Consider the following 26,637-nt stretch of genomic DNA (forward strand, 5'->3'; position numbering starts at 1 on the left):
GCACGGCATCTATTTCCATTAAGGGAGAGCTTGAGGGAAGCCAAGCACCTCCGTACGTGCTGGGCATGCCCCTATTAGTGATGCCGCCGGCTGGGCATGCTCCCAATATTGAAGTCGACAGGGCAGCGCCTCCTTCATTGGCCGGCCGCTACTACCCACCCACCCGTGCGTCCTGCTCGCCGCAAATCCTGGCGGGAACACTAACCAATGGATAGAGAACGAACAGTCCATCTATCCCGGCTGCACACTCGCTGCTTTCTGTAAGCTGGCGGCGGGGCTGGTCTGCTGACTGACCGCTGAGCTCAGCCCGTCAAGTCAGCGATGCGGCCCAACCTATACCAGCAGATACAATATTTTGCATTTGTGAGTAAGCCGAAGCTGAGGGACGCACAGGGCTGCTGGCTGACAGCCTAGTAGCCCTGCACAGCAGCTGCAGCACTCTATCTGCAAGCATAAAAGGAAAACTACCGGGCCCATGGCTGCCATTGAGGCCGGAAACCATTTGTTTCTCCATCATCGATGGTAAAACCATCAGCCATCGGTGGGTGACCATCGATTGTTTCTAGCCATCGATGGTCAACGGCCATCGTTACCTCACAGTGCAGGAATTCTGGGCTGCCCCAGGCTCTCTAGGCACTGTTTATATACCAAACAATTCTATTCAACCGGTGAACGCCACCCCACCTTTCCAGTGCGGAACCACTGGGGCACATGGATGGGATGGTGGGACAGTACCCGAAACTGGGACTGTCACACCTAAAATGGGACAGTTAAGTGTTGACATTTTTATACCATACCCCTTAAAGCGTTATATAGCGCCAGCATATTTGGTTGTGCTTTACAAGTAACTTAATAAATACTATAAGAAAATTATACTGTAAAATTGCAAAAAACTGTTCTTAAATAAAGGAACAACAAACTTCTACTCACATTCATGCATGCAATTCTGGTTCTCGGGGAAAGAAAATAACTGAGGGCCTGATTCACTACGGATCGCAATTCTGCTCAAACGCACATAGTGCAGATGGTAATATCAACGGTGCTATTTAATGGTTTGCATTCACATTGCGATCGCAGACAGACATAAGGACGCCCAATTCCCCTTACTCACATCCGTACACTAGGGCAACATAGCGAAACAAATCAGCAATTTCTGAGTAAGGTCAGGGCTTGTGCAAGTGTGCATATGGGTCCAATGTTACCAAACGGCTACAAGCTATCAGTGCCACGCAGTGGATAATTTATGCACGCCCCTGCAACGCACTGGCACGCCTGCGTTCGCCCGACCTTGGATGCAGCTCGGATAAGTAATGCATGCAGGAGACATGACGCCTCCTGCTGCTTTACCATAATAGCAAAGACGGAATTGCAAAGCTGCTTGCGTGCAGCTTTGCAATTCCGTCCTGAGCTCAATCAGTCCCTGTGTCCAGACCTTCACACCTTACCAGCAGTGGAGGAGACTGTGAATGTTACTATGGTATTTTTAATAGTGTCACTGTAATAGCATTACAAGCACACAAGGATAAAGTAGGGTGCAGACAATAAAAGTTATACTGCTGTATAATTAAGTACATTTCAGTCTAAGGGCATTTGAAAAATCTCTCTTATAATAAAGACAGAACCTTGGAGCGGATAATAAAATGGTCAAGAATCCTGCAGCGGTGAAGAGGACATCTGCTGTCAATATCATTAATGACTAAATAAAAACCAAACTTCACACAATGTGTGATTCACTGCGCTGGTATCTTGAAAAGTAAATACTGCTGGCTAGGATAATTGATGGACAAATAAGATATCCAATGATTTTATTCAACCATCTCCCATGGAAATTATTGAATTCTCCATCTTCATTATATTCAATAATTTACTTTTCAAGATACCAGCACAGTGAATCCCACATTGGGGTCAATTCTATTATGTGCAAGTTGGGTCCACACGGCGCACTCCCACCATAAACTACATTTCCAATTCAATTCCAAACTTGTATTGGTTTTTTAGAGGAAATTTGCATTTTTATGAGCGGGTGAAAAGGTAGAGAAACCTTTATTGTAAAGGTAAAAAAGTCAGGACATAGCACAGAAACTCTGTTACACCCCTCCAAATTAATAATCATGCACTTGGAGGGGTTTAGATAGCATCATTTGGCCGATAACATCAGTTTGCAGGTGAATTTTTCTAAAAAGCTCAATAATGGGTTAAATGATACGAGACATGTCTGTGGAGGTGTAAAGGATGAGGGGCAGGTATGTGGAGGTGTAAATGAGGTGGGACAGGTACGTGGAGGTGTATTGATGGGAGAGGGGCTTTTGAACTTGCAGATGAGAGGTAAGAGTGCTTAATCCAAACTTATGAAAACACTGAAAATACGTTAAATATGCTGAAAAACGCTTGCTTGTTACCATTTTTCAACAATAAATAAAAAGTGCATAAATCAGCTATTTGACACATTGTAAGAGCCTCCAGTACCTTTCTTATGGCCACTAACAGCCCTCTAATATGGTCCTATCTCAGTTGCCACTTTTTTTGGAGCCAGCATGGTTTCCCCACTTTATGAACTTATCCCAAGTCGCTTTTTGTAAAAAGTCGATTTGTAGTCTCCCAATGATAATAGACCATTAGGGAGGTGTATCAAACCTTCTAAAGAGGACAGGTAGAAGGGATGCCCATAGTAACCAATCAGCTTCTAACTTTTATAAAATTTATTGAGAACTGATAGCTAGAAGCTGATTTTTTGTTTTTGGGCAACTTTTCCACTTGTCCTCTTTAGCAGGTTTAATGTATCCCCCATAATTTCCTAACGGCAATTGCCTGCTCTGTAACCAATTGTTTCCAAAAAGCTGTGCTACGCTACCAATATTCTTTCAACTGTTTTTTTTCCCCAAGCCTATAAGTAATTAGTGCCCGATGGAGCAATTCATTTGTTGCTTTGATCAGATGAGAGTGCTGTGGGCGCCTAAATGTACATGGTTTACAGGCAGAAACCAGCTAAACATGCATTGCGTGGCTAAACTTTGTGCTGATTTCTGCCTGCCACCTCAGGATGAGCGTAGAAATGTGTGCGCCCACAGCACTTGGGCCTAATCGGAGTAACAATTGAATCTCTCTGTTGGGCACCCATTACTAATGGCGCACAAAACAGCCCCAGTTCAAGAAAGTTAAACATACATATACTCACCCAATAAATTAATAATTCCATCATTATAACAAGCAAACAACTTGATAAGATCTTTAAAAAGAAGCATAAAAGCAGCATTTATAACACCATTTGTCAGTTCATTTGGATGAACCTGTTAAAAAAAACAAACAACAACAAATAAACAAAAACACACGTTAGTTACTCTAACGATAATAATCACAAGATCTTAAATTAACACCAGATATAAACTGGCAACAATTGCTGAAAAAATAATATATTATGTAGACCATACAACCCTGAATAATAACTGTATTATATGATCCTTTGATATTTGTAGCATCCTGTCCAGAGGTATACCAGTAACCACCATACATTCACAAACTAATATAGATAAAGTGTGTGTGCACGTGTAAAATAATGAACAGAACTCTAAAATTCCCATATATTCCCTTGCAGCAGCAACATTTTAAGACCTCTTTATCAATCCCGAGACGCTGCATAATACGGCACGATATACTGCTGCAAGGTAATAATATCCTTCCTTTTTTTTGCATGTGAACAGCTCTGCCTCATATTTCCTTTGTACAGTATCAGTATTTAGACTTTGGCACCAGAGGCTATATGTTTTACCCACTGAACACATTGGTTTTCAAAACTTTATCAATTAGGTTAATAATATCTATTAATAAAATGTATTTAACACTATTTGGTGAGTGTCTAGTACCACCCTATACCTGGAAGTAGGTACTTACTGCCCTAGTTGGTACCAAATTACAAGAAAGTGCTGGTTGGACCGATGCAATAATAAAATGATAATTTAATACATAAATATCCAACCGTAAAACTTCTAAACTCACATTTTACTTTGCTTCCTGTATAAGTAGCACAATAGAACTATCAAAAATCATAATATTAGGTCAATGCCTTGACTGTCACGTTTGATAGCATATACCTCTTACATGGGGTTTTAAAAAGATGCCTATTTGTGTGTGTGATAGAGAGTACAAATATTGTTCCATTATAGCTGCAGATACACAGCTGAACTGGGTCTTTACATTTGCAGAAATATACGCCTGCATACAAGCAAACGGACTAGACCTGTTACTTGATGTGCAGACCCATCATTATTGCCGCTGCAGTCGTTTCAGCTAAGTGATATGGTTTGTAGAGCAAGTCTTCCGGCAGCTCTGGTTTTCAACTGCAGGTATGACTTGTGGAAGATCACACAGAACAGTCAGTGAATGAATCACACAGACAGATTTACAGAAGTGTGACTTCTAATAAAATCATAAAAGCACAACAACAACATTTGGGGTAAGTAGATTTATTGTTCCAATTTTTAAACCAACCTTTAACCATTGGGTTTCTGAAACTTGGAGTACAATATCCAGAAAAGTTATTTGTTTATTACAACAACAACAATGGCATCTAATTGAGTGAGCTGTATAAAAAGTAAATAAAAACTTGCTGGCAGCAACAGGCGATGTATGTACTATGTAAGGCTTGGCATGTGTATGCCGTAGCTCCCACCAGTAACAGAGCAACTGCCATTGTAGTGGTTGCAGTCTCTATGGAATCCAGAAGAAAGGTCAGCCTGTGAATGCCAGAGCGCCCTCCTGAAGAGTGGGGTCACAGGAGGTTGGAGTGGCAAGGTCTGTCCTTCCTAAATTTTGATATCGGGTACTGAGATTCATTATCCTGCCACTGCCTCCCATATGATCTTATTCTTGCATATAAAGCATTGAACATTTGAGAAACTGTTGGCAAAGGATATATTTCTTACAATAACACACCTACTTTAGACCAATACTAAAGTAAGCTCAAGCCATCACATGCAGTCTCTGATGCTGCGAACCTCAGCTTATGGCACATGATCAAACAGACCTGCAAAAATGCTCTTGCACTGCTGAGCACTGCTGGAGGACCTCCGCTGCCAAGATAGCTTTCTTTCATCTTATAACTCTGCCCTTATACACTGTACATCTTTGTGCATCCTATTGTATTAAGGAGCCATTATTCTGCCCCGAAACATTTGCTCTTTTCTATGATGTTTACCTGATTGTCTGGTTGCAATAAAAAGCTCAAATGAGCGGATTTTTAAAAAAAATATAATTTGTTGGCGAGTATCCTTGTCCTTCATTATATAGAATAATATTAAAGGTGTGAAGAGACAGACTGACAAGAGCACTACCTCTCCACAAAGGATTCAGTGATGTTTACAACCGCACCACACCATCCTTGGATTGATTGACAACCTCTTCTCCTACACACCTTTAACTCCATTAGCTTTTATTACAGTACTTTCTATTCTAGGAGTAGATGGAAAAGTAAAAGGTGAACCAGGAAAGAACCAGGTGCGTCTCTTATCTTTGGCACATCCTTTCCTCCACATGCACTGCTTGTTAGAATCCCACATGGCAATGTTCTCACCTCCATTCATATAGAATTCCCTACCACTTCTAATCAGACTCTTTAAAAACCTCTCTTTATTAGTTTGCACTTACCCCTCTTCCACCTATACTACTCACACTGGTATACCTGCCAGAATCTCCACTCAAGAGGCACACTGTCTCCTTGTATCATCTGTGTCCTTTCCCTATTAGATTGTAAGCTTTCTGCATATATCAAGGTGCATCGTACACAAACCACTTGTCCTCAAACCTAGTCATGTATACAGTCAGGTGCTTAAATATTGGGACATTGACAGAATTTTCATATTTTGGCCTCTATTCACCACCACAATGGCTTTGAAATGAAACAAACAAGATGTGCTTTAACTGCAGACTTTCAGATTTAATTTGAGGGTAATTACATCCAAATCAGGTGAACGGTGTAGGAATTACAACGGTTTCTATATGTGCCTCCCACTTTTTAAGGGGCCAAAAGTAATGGGAATATCAACTCAAAAGCTATTTCATGGACAGGTGTGGGCTATTCCCTCATTATTTCATTATCAATTAAGCAGGTAAAAGGTCTGGAGTTGATTCTAGGTGTGACATTTGCATTTGGAATCAGTTGCTGTCGACTCTCAATATGAGATCCAAAGAGCTGTCACTATCAGTGAAGCAAGCCATCATTAGGCTGAAAAATCAAAACAAACCCATCAGAGAGATAGCAAAAACATTAGGTGTGGCCAAATCAACTGTTTGGAACATTCTTAAAAAGAAAGAACGCACCGGAGAGCTCAGCAACACCAAAAGACCCGGAAGACCACGGAAAACAACTGTGGTGGATGACAGAAGAATTATTTCCCTGGTGAAGAAAAACCCCTTCACAACAGTTGGCCAAATCAAGAACACTCTCCAGGAGGTAGGTGTATATGTGTCAAAGTCAACAATCAAGAGAAGACTTCACAAGAGTGAATATAGAGGGTTCACCACAAGATGTAAACCATTGGTGAGCCTCAAAAACAGGAAGACCAGATTAGAGTTTGCCAAACAACATCTAAAAAAGCCATTACAGTTCTGGAACAACATCCTATGGACAGATGAGACAAAGATCAACTTGTACCAGAGTGATGAGAAGAGTATGGAGAAGGAAAGGAACTGCTCATGATCCAAAACATACCACCTCATCAGTGAAGCATGGTGGTGGTAGTGTCATGACGTGGGCATGTATGGCTGCCAATGGAACTGGTTCCCTTGTATTTATTGATGATGTGACTGCTGACAAAAGCAGCAGAATGAATTCAGAAGTGTTTCGGGCAATATTATATGCTCATATTCAGTCAAATGCTTCAGAACTCATTGGACGGCGCTTCACAGTGCAGATGGACAATGACCCGAAGCATACTGCAAAAGCAACCAAAGAGTATTTTAAGGCTAAAAAGTGGAATGTTATGCAATGGCCAAGTCAATCCCCTGACCTGAATCCGATTGAGCATGCATTTCACTTGATGAAGACAAAACTAAAGGGAAAATGCCCCAAGAACAAAGAGGAACTGAAGACATTTGCAGTAGAGGTCTGGCAGAGCATCACCAGGCATGAAACCCAGTGTCTGGTGATGTCTATGTGTTTCAGACTTCAGGCTGTAATTGCCTGCAAAGGATTTGCAACAAAGTATTAAAAAGTGAAAGTTAGATTTAGGATTGTTTAGTTTGTCCCATTACTTTTGGCCCCTTAAAAAGTGGGAGTCACATATAGAAACCGTTGTAATTCCTACACCGTTCACCTGATTTGGATGCAATTACCCTCAAATTAAATCTGAAAGTCTGCAGTTAAAGCACATCTTGTTTGTTTCATTTCAAAGCCATTGTGGTGGTGAATAGAGGCCAAAATATGAAAATTCTGTCAATGTCCCAATATTTATGCACCTGACTGTATATCATCTTATACAATCTGCCTTTATGGACACAGTTCAAACTTGTGGGTTTCAGTAGTAACCCATGATAAAAACGTAAGGTATGGTTTACTCTGCTATCTTGAGATTAGTAGTTCAGATGCAATCCTGGATAGTCATCTAGCATCTTTTCACTTAACATTACCCCATAAAGTGTAAAAAAACAAACAAAAAAAAGACAAAACCCTTGTACATGTGCTAAAACAACTACAATTGTATTTCTGTTATTTTCAGCAACTAGTACACATATGGTGGTGTGTACAGAGAGTACACTTTACACTGTGACCAGAAACAATTACATTACAATTAAAATCTTAGGTGTATAAAGTCACCTAACAATCTCTGAGGCGTGGTTCTATTAATTTTCAATTTGAGGAAAAATTTGTACTTTATGTGGCAACATAAGACAATAGACACTATCAAAACAGAAACAAAGACTGTAATGTGTGGGAAGCATTAGAGAAAAAGACAAGCTCGGTCCCCTAAGCTGGGTACACTATGTACAATCTATAGTCCGATATATCGTTCAGAGGCGGATCAGAATGATATATCGCACACATCGTATAGTGCGTATGCCTAATCAGACGTTCCCGGCCGTCATTCATTGAATCGTCCCATCGGATGTGCTGCACATCAGTTGGGACGTTTCCACGGCAGATGTGGTGCTTTACAGGCAGCATGTAACGATACATCGTGTCATTGTACGATAGATTGCACAGTGCGTACAGCGATGCAATGTACAGTTACATCGCAGTGCCCCTTATCTGACCTCATTATTTAGCATTGCATATTGCACAGTTCTTTGATTAGAATTTACCAATTATGCTCCAGCCAAAAAGCACCAACAGTTACACTTTTGGTAGTGGAAAACAATTCAATAAAAATACATATCACAAGCTGAGGACACTGGATAGTAAACCAAAGCATAAGATATTCTTGTTTTAAATGTGCACATTTAGCCACAAATCCACTCCTGGCTAATATCCTGCTGACAGTGCAAACACTGCACTTTCCTATAATGGTTCTGACATTTTACAAGTAGCATTGCAGAACAGCAAGAGACCACAGTTTTAAAACCCGTCTTGATTTGGCCAACGTCCTTAATAATCGGATTATTTATAATCTGTACTAAAACCTTTTTAATTGACATTTAAAGGCATACTGACCAGTTGAATTATGAGGAAGCCATATAGAAATAACTTTCCTTCCCATGCACCTTTTCAATCTGTCCTAGCCTCACTTCTATACCTGGACGGCTGTACATGGAATAAATCCACATATTGTAAATGCAAATCTGTTCCCAGGAGCTGTATCTGGATTATGTACTGCTTCCAGAAGATTCTATTCACACAATGGGGTTGATTCAGGTGTGTGCAAGAGGCTGATTGTTTCTATATGTGCATACGTCCGAGCTGTACTGCGCATGCGTCCTGATGGAGATCCATGCAATTTCCAAGAACGTTTTGGGATGGTAACTGGGGGTGTGTGTGTGCCTACCAGATGCGGGCATGCCATCAGCGACTGCACGGACACCGGCGGCCAGGTTCAGACGAACATTCTGCATCTGCCATAGAGCGGGTGCAATGTCCAATGGTGTGGTGAATTGTGCACAGATATTGGGTCCTCATTCGCACCACAGTCGGTAGGCATTTCAATAGGACGCCCATCAGCCACGGCATTAAAATAGCGACGCAGTAGCAATTGCGACAAAAGAACCGGCCGCTACTGCAATAGCATCCAGCTCTGGATTATACCCAGGGTGTTTCTGAAGGGAAACCCCCAATCATCCCTTCGAGGGATAACATTTGTCCCCAAAATATAACAGGGGTGCAATACATTCATTTATGAAGTATTCGCAAAGCAGAGAATGTGCGCAAAAGTTTTTCTTTTACTTCCTACTACCCTTTTCTTCTTCCCTCTCCAGGACATAGTTTGGTCACTGTAATGTAAATATGTGCACAAACAGAAGCAGAAACCTGTCCACCACTATATAACAAAACCTAAGGATGACAGGTAAGAACAATTTACTTCACTACATTTTTTTCTGAATTTCTCAATAACAAACTTTTGGCTTAGGGGTGGCGTGAAAACAGTGTTGATACTCTAGGGTGCCGTGATCCAAACAAGTTTGGGAACCACTGACATGGTTACTGATGCCCCCCTGCTGGACAGTTGGAGCACTCACAATCTGACTTATTCCCTGATCTATATATCTTATAAATGAGAATGTTTGTTTGTATGATTGCGATAAACTCCAGAACTACTGAATCGATTGTGATGCGTTTTTCACCATTGTGTAGGTAATTTCCCTATGCAGGTTTTAGTCCAAGGATCATCATGATCGGTTGTCAGGGGGCAAAGAGGAGGTTTTGCTGTGAGCAGCGAGGGGAGTCCAGAGCCTGCTGTAAAGAGGGCAACTGCCATCTGAGGAGCCAAATTATAAAAGCGCTGGTGTACCTGCTGTTCAAGTGTAAGTGGCAGAGATCACCAGAGTGCAGGACACTGAAGGAGGGAGCCAGCTGCCTAGGGAGAGACAGATCACAGACTTTCACCCAAGTGGAGCCGGGTTCTGCAGCTAGTTTGTTCTAAAGCAGAGAATAAATCTGAACAGAAGTCGACCTACACGGCAGGTAAAGGAAGTCATGCAGCACCATCAGAGGTGTCCTGCATCCTTGTGAGGAGGCTTTGTAGTAAATGCTCTGGGGGCTCGTATGTATGCATATTATGTGACAAGTGGTGGTCTAAGGGGCAGGTGGACCTATTCAGGGGCAAATAGGAGGTCTTGGAGGTAGTTGATGCAGTTGTGGAACAAGTGTGGAGCATTTTGAGATGAATGATGTAGGAGGGCAGGAGAGAGTTGATTTTTGAGCAGTTTTTCATTCTTGTAATAAAGCGCAATGTAGAAGCTATCCAGCAGAAGTCTCTACCTACGGTATAGTATTGTACTGTGACCCGGTAGCATTAAGCAAACTGTGGTGTGTACACAATCAGGAGCTCTCTACATCAAAATATGGAAACATTAATCTAGTTGGGGCTCAAAGCAAATATAAATGTATAGTAATGAACCATCTGGTGAACTCACATCAAACTCAAGCAGAGCATCTATCTGTTGCTGTAGTATTGGCATTCCCTTCAGTAGCTTTTCTGGCACCATTGTCCTCATCACTCCTTCAGCTCTGAAAAGAGACTTCACGTTAACTTAACATAGTAAGAGTTAATATTTTCTTTAAATATGTGATAAAGTAGTCATTTCAGTAATTGCTCAGTACAGATTATAAAAGTAGGCAATGACCTTCAGTACAAGACTGTAGTTTTCAAGCATGTTACTATCCTTCGAATATACAAGTAAGTCCAGTGGCTGAACAGTCTCCTGTAAAGGGGTACAACCACTACACCGCTTCGAGGGTAGGGGGGGATGGCAATGACAGACCCAATTCTGGTGGACCACTAGGGCATGTGCCAGGCCCTCAGCAAATTTAGCTAAGGACCAGTAAAGCAGAGTGAACTCATTTCCTACTGTAAATTATTACATAAACATTGGATTTCCGTCCCCTTATAAAGCTTCCTCCAGCTTTTACATGGCAACTTCTTAATAATTTAAAATACTTTTGTATAATTTATAGTAGAGGCATATTATCTGATACATACTCTACAGCAGGGGGTATATTTTGAAATATGTACTCTGTTATTCGAGACACAAAAACGCAGTTTGACCAAAGAATTTACATTATTACCACAATTCCAAATGAACAAAAAAAATGGATTGTATCATCTAAAATGATTTTCTGTAAAAAAGAAAATGGAAATAGTCCTACCCCTTCTTTACTCTGGCGAAGTCAAATGCCATTTGTCGGTAGGAGAAGGCTTTTTCATTAAGATACCTACTGTAGCGCCTAATAAATGTTGACATGTCATAACCTGGAAGAAAAAAAAAGGGACTTAACAAGGTAATGTACTAAATGATTCACAGCATCATCCTTATATATATACACATTTATGACCCTACAAAGCTGGGCAAGTGCTTATCACTAGGGAAGTTAAAAGAACATTCTATATGTTAATCGCTGTTTGAGATCTCCATACTGTGAGCCACCTAGCCAATTGCACTATAACAGAATTGTAAAGCTGCCCTCACACCACCCACACGCCATTTTTATGAATATTGGGCTTTCTGCAAAATAATAAACATACAGGAAGCCCTAAAGCTGGTCAACTTGACAGTGATCACATGCAGAAAAGAGAATGCTTAATAAGGATAGTTAAGCCTGCCAACACACCTAGCTATACAATGGATTTCAAGTACTAGATGATCGAAATGACCTCTCTTTAAAATCATGGATCGTTATAACCACTTTTTACTGTTAGACTATTTTATTTCTCTTTATGCGGCACAAATCCATTAAAACTTGTGAGATTTCAAATAGGATTTAATTGCTCAAAAATAAATAGTCATGTACAGATGTGTCCTCATACATCTAGCCTAAATATGCCATGTAGTGTGGGACCAGGGGCAGAACTATGGGAGAAATGGAGGCACATGCCGCCGGGCTCCAGCTCTGAAGGGGCACCTCCTCCATTGTCCACCCCACTTAGGGCTGTAACTATGTACCCGGACTGTACTGTCACGGCCGCCCAATACATGGCACCCATTCCCGGCACCTGAGAAGCCACCATACACTAGTGGAGAGCTCCATGTCAGACCACCAGCTGCTGCCTTCGTCTGTCTATAGCCTGCCTGCATGCGAATTGCTACATTACAGTGTCAGCGGCTGTTACGGAGGGGGGCACCAATTTATAACTTGCCTCCGGGCGACTGGGATGAACTTAAGCTACTGCGCGGGACGCCTCTTACAAGTGAGCTGCCAGGTCCTGTGCGACTCTGCTAGCGCCGGACATCTTTCGAGCAAAAATGTATCCTAGTCGCAATCCGTACAAGGACGCACCAGAAGGCTGCACTGATAAATATGATGCTGTATGTGCAATTTGGCATGGAAAAATTTATTGGTCGCTTCATCTAAGCACTTCGCATACAATTTCAAAGATTCAGTCACGCAAAGATATACAAGAGTCGCATATCAAATTAAACACGGCACAGTGTCCTGGTGCTTCCTAATCGCATCACATTGCGACTAAGATGCATTTTCTGGTGAAAAAGACACCAGTCACTAGCAGAGTCGAACAGGACCTGGTGCGCCAAGAGGGGCTGTTTGGCACAACTGCAGCAACAATGTACGAGGACATGGTTTAAAAAAAAAACAAATAAATAATCAATCTATTCTTTGATCAGATAAGAAAACCAAGATAGAAAATACTGAAATTGAGGGATTTATTTAATAAAAATTGTGGGTTTTAGAAGTGGAGATGTTGCCCATAGCGGCCAATCATATTCTATTATCTTATAGAAGGTGCTAGATAAATGTTAAATAGAATCTGAATGGTTGCTATGCACTTCTAAAAACCCACACTTTAGTAAATATACCCATGAGACTTTATGTGCAGAGGGAATCAAGCTCCCATATCTACGGTATGTGGTATCGCACTACTAAATACAGTTCTAAAAGAGAATTTATGATTTTACAACACAGAATTTGTACACATGCAGGCAGACAACTACATAATCTGGTAGGTTGGACAGAGGAGGCAGTAGCCATACATTTGGTCTTCTATAATTTACCTGCTCCCTGCAAGATGTTACCATTAGTAGGACTGTCTGAGTATATTATATTACCTTCAGTAAATGGTATAATACTGTAACTGTTTGAAAGCTTTTGCAATAGGCTAATTGCTTCCAAGACAGATTTCTCTCTGACCAATAGCTATTTGTAGTCTGTAATAATAAAATGTTCCTCACGTCTACTTATGGGCCAGTTTATGTACTTTACAGTTTGATCATTTTGGGTTTATAATTAGTATCTCCACCAGCATCATGAATTGCTGAGCCCTCCAGATTGTAGTCTGCAGTCCACCTACTTCAGACAATTATCAATCAATTTAAGGGGGGTATCCACTAGACGATAAAGTTGAACGATTATGATAAAATCGTTCGATAATCGTTCAAACATCGTTTGCAAATCGTGCAGTAATTGTTTCTAACGATGTACGATGCGCGCTCCCGCTGGTCATTTGATCGTCTCCTCCATCGACTGAACATGCAGGTCAATTTCACTTGATTGCTTAAAAATCGTTTACACATCGTTCATGCTGAACGATCAAACGATGAACCACTATCTGCCCACTATAGCTGAAAGCTCTCAATCACAGATTAAAACTACATAGTTTATTGTTAGATCTTTTGCAAATCGTTCAGAGTGGAAGATCATATTTCAAGGGAAACTTCAAAGGAAAATCGTTAAGAGGTTGGACAGGGATAAAATTGTCTAGTGGATGCCCCCCATTAGTGAACGGTTGAATTCTTGTATTAGGCTGTATCTTACTGGTGACAGTGGGCTGTGCTTGTAGGCCACTTACAATAGACATCATACACACCACCCCAAGCTTACAATAAAAAATGAGCAAGGCCCTCCCCCGTGTGCCCTTCTTCTGGTCGAGGTCATGCATTTGCACTACTGAATTGGAATGGAAAAGATTTGTGCTCCCTTGCAGCCATTGAATTTAAGTCACCACTAAAAAACAAAAACCACACCTTTATTATAACCAACCACTGCACTACGAAGCTTACCCATGGGGCTTACAATACTTCTCCATGTGCTTGGATAAAACACTTTCACATATATGGTTTTCTTTTTATCCAAAATTACTTGTCACGTAAAATATAGCGTATTTTAATATATGATAAATGTATTACTAAATATCAGCTCTACTCAAATGTGCTGAAACTTTAACCCAAAAGGTCATTAAACTCTGAGCCTTCAGCAAGATGCAATAAATCAACACACCAAATATTAGTCTAACCTAGTGGTTCCCAAACTTTCTTGAATCACAGCGCCCGAATGTATTAGTGTTTTTTTTTTTTTATGGCACCCCTAGGACACAAGTATCTTATTGAGAAATTCAGACAGGGTTGTGCTTCACTGCACACTGGTCATTATAAAGGGGCTGTGCATGGCCTGATGATGCTGTACAGTATTGTATTAAAACTGCAATGTTCCATAAATATTCTCTGTTGTGTAAACTATGGGCCTGATTCCCTACGGATTGCTATTGTGATCGCAGCTGCGATTACGTACGGGTGTCTGCTGCGAAAATATGCTAATGACTGCAATCACAAAGCCGTCTAACATCGAGTAACATCGTCCCCTCACGGACAATTACTACAGGTCTGTCCTTACTCAGAAATTGCTAAACTCGTTGTACGCAGTGAGTACACAAGCTGTGTATGTCGTCGCAGTGGCTAATTTATGCATGCCCATGCAATGGCGTTCAAACGGACAGGCACGCCTGTGTTTCTCCAACCACTCCCCCGTCACCACCACTAAACGCTGACTACCTGTCAATCACTCTGCGATAGCTTACCGTGCTCTGCGTAAACGCAGTGTAGCCGTCCATACGCTGTACGCAGGGGCGGATTGGGCCACCGGGACGGCGGGAAGGTTCCCGCTGGGCCGGTCCCATCCCCTCCTCTGCCGGGCCGGCTGACACAGATAATTTGGCTGTGCCGGAAGCGGGCAGCCGCACTTCAAAGTTATCATCACACTGGTGCGGGGCTACGCGGGTGGACGCCGACGGACTTGGAATGTTACTGCTGCTGAGGCTCCGGGAAGTAGCAGCAGCAGCATCACAGCAAGAGCAGCCGGGAGGAGCAGGAGCACGACAGCAGGTGAGTAGCTTAGCCAGGAGGAGGGGCACCATGTTCCGTCACACTGCTGCACTAAGATACCATTATTATGTGTAACAGAAGCTAGGGATTTGTCAGACAGAGGGCGGGGGCAAGGCAGCCAGCAGTATACAACCATGAGCTTCATAGTATAACAATACTATGGAGCACAGGATTATGTACCGACAGCTGCCCTCTGCTCTCTCTGACAAGCCCCTGGCTGCAGTTATTACACACAAGGCAATCACACCCTCTCCCCCTGTGCACGGAGCCAGTACAGTAGACAGCATGGGAGGGGGCATGGCCACAAGTATTTGAGGCGGGGCGGGCTCTCGGTGGAAGCTGAACTGCTGTATTATATGAAGATCCAGACCAGGCAGAAGATTGACAGCACCAGGTAGGTAGGCGTGTGTGGGGAGGGGGATGCAGAGTAAGGGCACTACCGGGTTTTGTGTGTGTATGTGTATGCAGAAGATGGCCACCACCAGAGGAAAGAGTGTGAGTTTGTGTAGGAAATGGGGGTATGGGCACTACCAGGTGGTTGTGTGTGGGTGGGGGAGGGTGTATGCTGAAGATGGCCACCACCGGGGGAGATAGAAATTGTGTGTGTAGGGGGGAGGGAATATGGGCACTACCAGGTGTGTATGTGTGTGTGCAAGGGGGGGGGGTATGGACACTACCAGGTGTGTGTGTGCGCGCAAGGGGTTTATGAGCACTACCAGGTTTGTGTATGTGTGAGTGTGTGTGTGCAGGGGAGTTTATTTAGAAGATTGTCACTACCAGAGGCGAGAGAAATTGTGTGTGTAGGAGGGGAGAATATGGGCACTACCGTGTGTGTGTGTGTATGTGTGTGTGTGTGTGTGTGTGTGTGTGTGTGGGGTGGGGGGGGAAGGGGGGTGTATGTAGAAGATGGCCACCACCACGGGAGAGAGACTCTGTGTTGTGTGTGTGTGTGTGGTATGGGCACTACCAGGTGTGCGCAGGGATCCAGAAGATGGGGAGAGGGAGTGTGTGTGTAGGGGGGGAGGGGTATGGGCACTACCAGATGTCTGTGTGTAGGTGGAGGAGGAGAATATGGGCATTACATGGTGTGTGTGTGCGGGGAGGGTGTATGTAGAAGATTGCCGTGTGTGTGTGTAGGGTGGGGTGGGTATGGGCACTACCAGGTGTGTGTGGGGGTGTATTCAGAAGATGGCCACCACCAGAGAGAGAGTGTGTGTAGGTGGGGGCACTACCAGGTCGGTGTGTGTGTGTGTGTGTGTGTGTGTGTGTGTCCCACACACAGAAGTATATGCAGTAGATGGCCTCCACCAGGGGGGAGAGTGTGTGTGTGTGTGTGTGTGTGTGTGTGTGTGTGTGTGTGTGTGTGTGTGTGTGTGTGTGTGTGTGTGTGTGTGTGTGTGTGTGTGTGTGTGTGTGTAGGGGGGTATGGACACAACCAGGTGTGTGTGTGTGTGTATGTGTGAAGAGGGGAGGTGATGTGCAGAAGATGGTCACCACCAGAAGACAGAGGGGAATTCAATTAGTAGCGAATACATTCGCCCACAGAACCTGCGAGGCAGCAGCCGCACTTTACGGCAGCGGGATTTCGCTGAAAACTGTTCGCTACCCCATAGGGTAGCAAGCACTTTTGAGCAAATCGGGCATTCGGCTGACTCAGCGAAGGGTGCGAGACAGGCTGCTGGTGCTGGCGTTTAAACGCCGTGGCAATGGCAATTCGCACCCTTCGCCTGCAATTTAACTCCCCTCATAGAGTGTGAGTGTGTGTGTAAGGGGGGTTATGCAGAATATGGGCACAACCGTGGGGGGGTGTATGCAGAAGATGGCCACCACCAGGAGAGGGAAAGAGTGTGTGTGTAGGGGGAGATTTGCAAAATGTGGGCACTACCAAGTTCGGGGTGGTGCATACTGAAGATGGCCACCATCTTGTAGGGGAGTTATGCATCTGTAGGTATTAAAAGTGGTCGTCTCAGTCTTGCACATTCAGACGCACGGATGTACACCAGGGAAGGGCTCTGTAGCAGCATTAGCATTATGCCGCCTGCGCAGCTGCAGCAATAGACGCAAAGAAAGCCACCACTGCATCCAACTCAGAGTATCCCGCCACCTCCCTCTTGACAAACCCTGCCCCCTCAACAGACCCCTCCCCCATTAGGGCTGCTTCCAGAAATTTCCCAGGCTGGTTTTCCATCCCAAGCCGCCCCTGGCTGTACGCAACAAAAAAAGACTGTATGCTGTTGCGATCAGTAATGAATCAGGCCCTATTTCCACAAACTATTGAAGCATTCCCACAAATCATTACTCCAAATCACCAAGCAAATCTGTGCGCACTGAGCGGTGTGTATATCTGTGTGCTACTATACTATTATCTCACAAATGTGCCAGAAGCTTAAAATGATTGAGAACTATTGCCTCAGGCAATATATGCCTCATAACCTGTCACTTCTTGTCCTTTCTTCTACTGCCCTGTCCTTTAATATGGATATTATATGAACTTTAAGATTGGATAGTTTCTCATTTCATGACCAAGCCAATTTACACATCTTGGTGATCTGCATGTTTGTAAATATAGGGAAAAGGGGTGCTGGGAAGCCCTAAGCACTGGTACCAAAACACTGTATCGATGGAAAGATGAGGCAGATAAGACTCCAATACAATTAAAGAAATCAGTAACGGGATTATATCCCAAAGTAATAATGACAAAAAAGAGGTGCACCCATGAGAGTGAAATATAATATAGGAGAAAAAAAAGGGAAAGTACTCTCTTTTGCTGGGGCACAGTATCTGCTTCTGTAGTATAAAACTTAACTTTTAATAAGTGTATAAATATAAAAGGACTAACAAGACTAGACAACAAATAACAGAGATAGAGCTGAATATTTTAGAAGTATATATGAGAGGGTATCTCATATTAGAGCAGTATATATGAGAGGGTAACCGTGACCATCTTGTCTCATCAATATATATGAGAGGGTGTCCAATACCCTCGTATCTCAGAATCTGGTATATAAAGCGTAGCAGCCTATAAATGCCAGTAATCAGGCTATGCCTAGTGGTTAAAAGTATGTGATATCTCTGCTGCTATAGCAGAGAAATGTGATTCGTACAATAGGTGAACATATGAGAAACAATATATAACGAATAAACAGATAAGCTCTGAAGTATAAACTGAAACTGTAATCCGCTGTGTCAATTCATAATATTCAAAATAAGGGTGCCAGGTAAGTACAATGATTACCAAGGCACTGTATAAATGTCCGCAATAATACACTAGGTATAAATATGTATATATATATGGTGACCTGTATATGCACATCAGCATGGAGAATTATAATAGATATCAAGGTAATGGGATACAATCAAAATGTTCAAACAGTCTGGTATTTCTCACTAAAGATCCCATCGTATCTCCAAGATACATCGGACTTACTAAGAAAGCTAAATGATGTCCAGTTGGATGACAGCTACATCTTAGTCACCCTAGATGTAGAATCACTTTATACCAGCATTCAACATCAATATGGGATAGCAGCGGTTAAGTACTTTCTTAACATGAAAGGTCTTAATCCATTCCACAAATTTCTATTGGAACTTCTGGAATTTGTCCTCACTAGAAATTATTTCACCTTTGATAATAAATTATTTCTCCAGATACGCGGGACAGCGATGGGCGCGGCATGCGCACCCACGTACGCAAATTTGTTTTTGGGATGGTGGGAGGCAGAATACGTCTTTAATGAAGACATGGAAATTTTTACATACCATATAACTACTTGGCAAAGATATATTGACGATATCTTTATGATTTGGCAAGGATCAGAATTTGAATTAAATCAATTCATAGACAGACTTAATCTGAACTTAAATTTGAAACTCACAAGTAACATCAGCAAAGAGATGGTTAACTTTTTGGACCTTAACATCATTATGGGAGAGGAAGGTAACGTTATGACAGAACTTTACAGAAAGGACACAGCTACTAATAGTGTCCTACATCATAATAGCTCGCATTTTCCTCCAACAATAAGGAACATACCTAAAAGGAGAATTCCTAAGACTGCGGAGAAATTGTTCCAGAAAGGACACATACCTGGAGAAAAGTGTGGAACTATGTCAAAGGCTAAAGGACAGAGGTTATAGTAAACGCTCAATTAAAAATGCCCAATTTCAAGTGAGCAAGATGGAAAGAGATAATCTAATCTTTCCTGGCAAGAAGGATAATACGGATACCAACAAAATTAGTTTCGTTGGGAATTTTTGCCAGGAATGGAAACTACAGGATATAGTCAATACACATTTATAGGCTGCTACGCTTTATATACCAGATTCTGAGATACGAGGGTATTGGACACCCTCTCATATATATTGATGAGACAAGATGGTCACGGTTACCCTCTCATATATACTGCTCTAATATGAGATACCCTCTCATATATACTGCTAAAATATTCAGCTCTATCTCTGTTATTTGTTGTCTAGTCTTGTTAGTCCTTTTATATTTATACACTTATTAAAAGTTAAGTTTTATACTACAGAAGCAGATACTGTGCCCCAGCAAAAGAGAGTACTTTCCCTTTTTTTCTCCTATATGATCTGCATGTTTCACAGTGAATAACTTTTTGCGCCTTATCCACCAAAATCAATTTTTATATCATTCTACATTTGATAGCATAGTGGAATAGTATTATTGCATAGTATAATAAACATTTTTATTTCATTGCCATTTATTCCTCCCTAATTATGTAAAGTAAATAGTGCTACCATATATTTATATTAAACAAAAATATAAGGATATTTTATACAAGGTATGACATATAGGTCTTTGTTTAAAGGTTTTGTATTTGCCCTTACACTATGCATCTACTGCACAAGAGAACAAGGCAGCCCTAATGTAGAAAAAAGTAGGACTAGGGCATCTAAGGACTGGGGAGGTCTAACACCATTTTTGGGTGACCATCATTCTATGTGAATAGTTTTGTACAAGTGTGTGACTCCTGCAGAATGCGTCATCTTATCAATTAAAGTGTTTGAGTAGTTGCCATGATTGTAGAACCATTTTCCCAAAACATAAAATTTGCATGGTTAGTAAATATAATAACACTGTTACATCTGTTACAAGGAGACAAATCTGCACACATGGATAGTGAAAGACAGGTATACAGAAGGGAGCACTACCTGTAGGCTATTACATTTGTAATGATCTCAAAAGTGTTTGTTGCTCATACTACAATCAGAGATTTCTGGCATGAATTACAACTTCCAAAAGTATAAAAAAAAAAAAAAAAGGAGTGGGGCACATGAAAAACTCACAGAAACATTAACTACAAACCTTTATTTCTGATATATAGTAAAACACAACTTTGGTTTCACTAGATAGACAAATTATTAAAAACAGAATGTGTGATGTATATGAAAAAGAAAATTGTGAATTGAAATGAATGAAATGGGGAGAAAGATCAGGATCTAAAAAAAATCAAAATGATTCTTATAAAAATATAGGGGCTCATTTATCAACGAGTTTCATCATACGCAATGAGTGTTAAAACTTGTTGCGTATGATAAATGGTGCTCCGGCCAATCAGTTTCCAACAGTAATTTTTCAAACAGATGACAGTTGGGAGCGGATTGGCTGGAGCACCATTATCATACAGTACGCAAACTTTTAACCCTCATTGCGTATGATAAAACTAGTTGATAAATGAGGCCCAAAGTCTATTTATAATATTTCCCATGACACTGTCAGATAGAAAAATAGCATTAAATCAGACCACTAACACTAATTTGTAAATAGAGCTAGAATACAATCCAAAAAGATTACCACTAATTTGGAGGTTAAAACAGAGTGCTAAATACGTTTCCATCTTATATTAAAAATGCTATTTTTCTACAATTAAAATAGGGAAACTTGTGAGCTACATAATGGTCTAGCAGGCCCTCTTTTCTCTAGGAAGAGCCTGCTGTGGACAAGATTCATAACAGGTTACAAAGACAAATATTTATATTTCCTGCTACAATGTATGAATGAGCACAATAATAAAACAAAAAATACTTAACATACACTAGGAGGAAAACATACAATTCTCACCATGTGATCCACTCTTGTCCAGAAAATTGCTAAGGTTAAATAGAGTGTTCCGGGAGGCCAAATACTGAATGAATCTCTGAAATAAAATATAAAATACATCATTTTAAAGAATGCACCATAAAAATATAACATACATAATGCATGCTGGCATATCTACACCATCTTGTTCCTAAAGCATGCATCAATGGACACATACATATAATGTTATATACAATATTTACTAAAGAAATAAGAGATTATGAACTGAAATATGGAGCTGCCCAAATAAGTTTAGAAAAAATACTGTATAAAATCCATTAAAATAAACAAGTAAAACATTAAAAGAGAGGTCACAACCAAATTCTAACATCATAGGGCCCGATACATCAAGGATCGCAACTGCAACAGCATACGCAGATCGGCCGATGATGCGCACTGCGCATGCATCACACTGTGCATGCGTTAGCATTACAACCGCACTGCGATCACTTACGCAGATACAAAGCCATCGCAGAAAGAGGGACGCGACGTCAGCATTTAGGGTTAGTGACGGGGGTGGTTGGAGAAATACAGGCGTGTGTCCGTTTGAACGCGGTTGCTTGGGTGTGCATAAATTAGCCACTGCGACAGCATACGCAGCTTTTGTACCCACTGCGTGCGACAAGGTTAGCAATTTCTGAGTAAGGTCAGACCTGTTGTAATTGTGCGTGTTCCTGATGCATGCGCAGCACTGCATGGTATTACAGATGTGAGATAGCGGCAAGTGGGCGTCTCTACGCTGGCTGTGCGACGGATTTGCGATTGCACACATTAACATTTTCACAGCAGACCTGTGTAATTGCAGCTGCTATCGCAATAGCGTTCCGTAGTGAATCAGGCACATAGTCAGGGTCTCTTAAGTTAGAAGTGTGTAACAGGTAGGACAGGGATTAAGGGTGAATGGGTCACATAATAAATATGACAGATATGCAATACGTCCTATTAGGAGACTGACTACAACATGGTGATTTTCATAATCCTGACTGACTATCTCATAGATGGAAAACTCTTGTGACTACTATAAAACACACACACGTAAAAAATTATGCAACTAAAATGTTATTAGGAACCTCCTCTTGAGGTCATAGAACAATGGCACAAACTAACACTTGAGGATGTAGCTAAAGTAGAACTACTGAGTATCAGTCGCATAGAGATTTGCAACATCCCCAGTGGTTCTACAGATGAAGTACTTGTGACATTTACTAGTGATCTTAACTTAACGGGGCTAACTGAATTCCGCCCATAGGTTTTCAGAATACAATCTGTACCTGAAAATGTGAATATGGTTTTTCTTTTTTCTCTCTTCAGGAGTTTGAATGAAGCGCATAAAATGTGTAGAAACATATGGTAGCCCAAAAGGACACCAATTTAAAAAAAACAAACTGCTTCAAATGAGGGGAGCGGGGGATTTGTGTTTACTGACTTGAGTGGGGGAGGTCTGTGCACCCTGCTCTCTAGACTTCATAATACTTTCTGTAGAATATAAGCAGTTCTTGTCTGGTGATCACTACTAAGGGGGCACATTGTTTGAGAGAGAGGACTCCATTTTTCTAAATGCAGATGCTGCCAAGTGTGTACAGGTGCACATCGCAGGACTTCATGATTTCTACAGTGCAATGCTGTCACTGGTGTTCGCACAAGACCACCAGAGAATAGACTTCTCTCTTTAAAACGAGGTTAAACCAAAGTCTGTGGGTGGCAGGATGGGAGGAATGCTCTGCCCCCTATTTCCTGGCTTGTATAAATATATGATGTCTTCGACCTGGGAGAGGCAGTGCTTAATGACATCACAACCTTCCCAGACTGATGACATCAAGAGCACCTCCTCCCCACACTAAGCAAAAAGTATAAGGAGGGATGGAACAATTAGGTAAGTTTCCACCCCCATTGAATCCCTGCAGTGTTTAAGACAAGTTCCACTCTTGCTTAACAGCACATTGGTTAAAAGTTGAGATGATGCAATTAAGTGGGTGTTGATGTTAAGCCCTTGGAGAGCAGACACAGATCTTGCTGGTGCTACATGACTTGGCCAGTATGCTTGTTGAACATGAGTTAGTGAAGCAAGATGTTGGCTTTTGCGGTGCATTGGCAGAAGAAAAGCAGCACAGTGAAGGGATAGTGTTCTTTGCAAAGTATAGGATAGGTGCACAGTTGTGCTTTAAGAGCAAGATGCATATGATGTAAAGCGGCGATAGAGAAGCTACAGCTTTGGAGGTGTTCCTTGATGTGCACATACAACCATTTCTACACCACAATGACTTAATATCTGCACAAAGGGTGAGCTTGTCGAGATCAGATCTTCCATATATGCATGTTGCACCTTTTAATTGTACTTTTGCAGACGAGAACATTTAAGGTGCAACTAAAATGTCCAATTTACAACAAAGATTCAAACACACAAAAGTACCACAAGTAAGAAAAGGTAGTCCTGGGAAGTCCTCACGCTCTTGATTAACCTAGGATATAAATGAGGCTAAACCAACCACTATTCCAGGACAAAACAAACAAATGATTTTAAGAGAGTATGAAGTCCAACTTTTGATGTGACTGTGTATATGATTTCTTAGATAACATGTTTCGTAACACTATATATTTCTATAAATATAATTTGCGCGTGTTTATATAGTACCATTATTAGATGCAATCAGATACATTGCTAAACTATATTATGAAAGTGCAGAGAATTAATCTGTGCGTCTAACAAATATACATAATTTAGAGCTAATAAAAGCCACTATGTCAGGAGAGGTAATTGTAGCCTAATGAATAACGCAAACCGTTCAAAAGCCTGAATAATTGTATTTATGAAACCAAACTATTATGAAAAATAATTGTACATTATAAAACCATTATGATGTAAAAATTATAGATTTTATTTGGCGGAATTATTATTTATTTATTTTATTTTTTTTAGAGGCTCCTGCATAGTGAGGTCAGCTGTTAGTCTTATGCTGGATACACTATCTAATTAGATGGATGCAGGATCATTGGAGTAAAGTCAATAAACAAGTTCAAACGCTCCTGTGCAATGGTCAGATCGGGGGAATGACATCGCGTGTGCTGCACACAGGATCTCGTTCATGTCCTCCCCATCCCATTCCAAACATGAAAGAAAAGTACACACTGAGCAAGAAATTGCTCCTTGTGCACAGGTGAGCACCGATCAGATATTCACTTTGTTGGATTGGAGCATTTATCGGATTGGTGGCATCAGTTGTTAAATTATGCACCCAGCTTTAGACGTTTTAGAATTATTTGGTCTACAGGGATTTTATTTTTTACATTGGACTTGATTCATACTTACATTTTGCTTTGGACAAGGAAGCATTATACAACTCACGTCAATTCAAGTAAATATGCCACACAGAAAATAAAGAAAATTAAATAAAGTAAAAAAAATTCTATTTGGTTATATCACTGCATGGGATCATAATCAACACAGAAGCGTATTAGATTGAGGGCTCATTTAAAACCATCCACTATTTACACTATTTTCTGTTACAAACTCCAGTAAACTGCATTAAAAATAGGATAATTTTTTTTTAACGTTCTTGCTCCCATTCCCGCATTAGAAATTGTTAGCTCTTCATTTACAATTCCATGTGTTCAGTTAACAAATTATAGGTACAATAATCTGTATTCGTAACAACAAAACACAACATTTTTAAAATGTGCTGTAATAATTCTGATATCAGACCATCTCACCTCATTACCGTGGACCATTAGATGATGAGTTGTGACTAAGGCTTTAAACACAACCACCCAGCTGCTATTTGTAGCTCGTTCAAACAGTGTGTCTGCCATTTGAGGGATGTTCACATTTGTCTCATTGGTGGCTTGTATTAAATCTAAGAGGAAAAAAAAGAAATAAAAACTTTGAAGTGTAGCTTTGTGTTTGTGTCAACTTGATTATATGGAAAGAGAGCATTAACTAAACAAGTAAAAATCTTAAATACAATTAGAATTTACTTCGTTGCATTTACAAGGTTGATAATCATTTTATTCAGCAACTTTGAGCTCTAGTTGTAAGGAACAAAGAATGAAAGACAGATCAAAGTAGACCTATAAAGAACACCTTTAAAATGTATATAAATATAGTAAATATGGCAATCTTATCAGCAAATCAAGTACTACATTACAGGGGCAATGCCAAGCACCACACATAGCAAATAGCTCTGTGGATATCCAGAAAAGTGGCAGCACGCAATGTGCCCATCTAGTTCTGCACGATTCTGCCATTTACACCTGCTTGCGCCTGAACAGACAGGAGCGGGTGTTCTACGTAGGCCGGTGTGCTGGCGCAATTATGTGCCAGAGAACCCCATATTGTCCGCAGGTGGTCAGGTGCAAGTATCAGGAGGAGGAGGAGGAGGAGAACGACAGTCCCCAACTATATAAACAGATTGTGGATTTCTTCATCATTAGGGCACATAATATGGATTTGTGTTCCTCTTTAAGCAAACTTTATTTTACCACCATACACAACACGGGTATTGGTTTCTGCTGTATTAGAAAAGTCTCAGAAGTTTACATGCCTAGTAGGGAATAGGTTTGCTGTTCCTGAAATAAATGTTAAGAAAGATGTTCAGAACTGGAATGCAAGAGTAAATGATGTTTGCATAAACCAGTTGGAAGCTGTTCCAGCCAGCTCATTGAATAGTGGTGCCACACATTGAAGTTTAGGGAGTCATTCAATTCAACATGATGTTGGGACATAATGTGCGGCTGCGCACATCGCTGATACTGTAGCTCAACATTGTTCATTTTACTGGACACCCCTATGTGGGTGCAAAATAAATGTAGTGATGTTTCAGTCGCAATGTGCAGCTATTCCGAGCGTTCCTATGCCACGCAGATAACATCTTACCAATATCGCATCTACCGGAATTGTCCCTTAGACAACAGTTTAAAAACATAATCCAACAGGATTCTTGTGAATTAATGTCTATCTTAAAGAGAACAAACTGACTTTTGCTTTTTATTAAAACTCATTTTACATTTCATGAAAAATTACCTTTATAGAAAACTTTCAAAATATTTTTTTTGTTGTGACAGGTAAAAGTGGAGTAATTTCTTATCCTTTATTACAGTCCTGTTTAAGATGATATGAAGATGGCAACGTATATGTAATACCTACAGGGTTGCTAACCAAATGCTCTATAATAAGGGGGTTTATGCCATTAGAACTTCTATCCTGACAACATTTTCTTTTCCGCAAGATCAAGTTAGGGGTGCCGTAACCAGCTGCGCTTCTCTTGCAGAAGCCAATCCATAGTTCACAT

At 41.1% G+C, this 26,637-nt stretch overlaps 1 protein-coding gene across 1 annotated transcript in view; it reads right to left on the reverse strand.

Moving 5' to 3' along the window:
* Positions 1–26,637, reverse strand: part of SNAP91 (synaptosome associated protein 91) — a 148,436-nt gene that overhangs the window by 63,073 nt on the left and 58,726 nt on the right. The window contains exons 3-7 of the mRNA XM_088471880.1: positions 25,061–25,203; positions 21,335–21,410; positions 11,291–11,393; positions 10,558–10,651; positions 3,176–3,287 (exon numbers count right to left, since the gene is read on the reverse strand). Coding sequence (XP_088328006.1) covers positions 3,176–3,287; positions 10,558–10,651; positions 11,291–11,393; positions 21,335–21,410; positions 25,061–25,203 — 528 coding nt within the window. The remainder of the gene's footprint in view (positions 1–3,175; positions 3,288–10,557; positions 10,652–11,290; positions 11,394–21,334; positions 21,411–25,060; positions 25,204–26,637) is intronic.

Source organism: Taudactylus pleione, unplaced genomic scaffold, assembly GCF_031769625.1.
Source record: "Taudactylus pleione unplaced genomic scaffold, aTauple2 ptg000015l, whole genome shotgun sequence".
NCBI classification, from domain to species: Eukaryota; Metazoa; Chordata; class Amphibia; order Anura; family Myobatrachidae; genus Taudactylus; species Taudactylus pleione.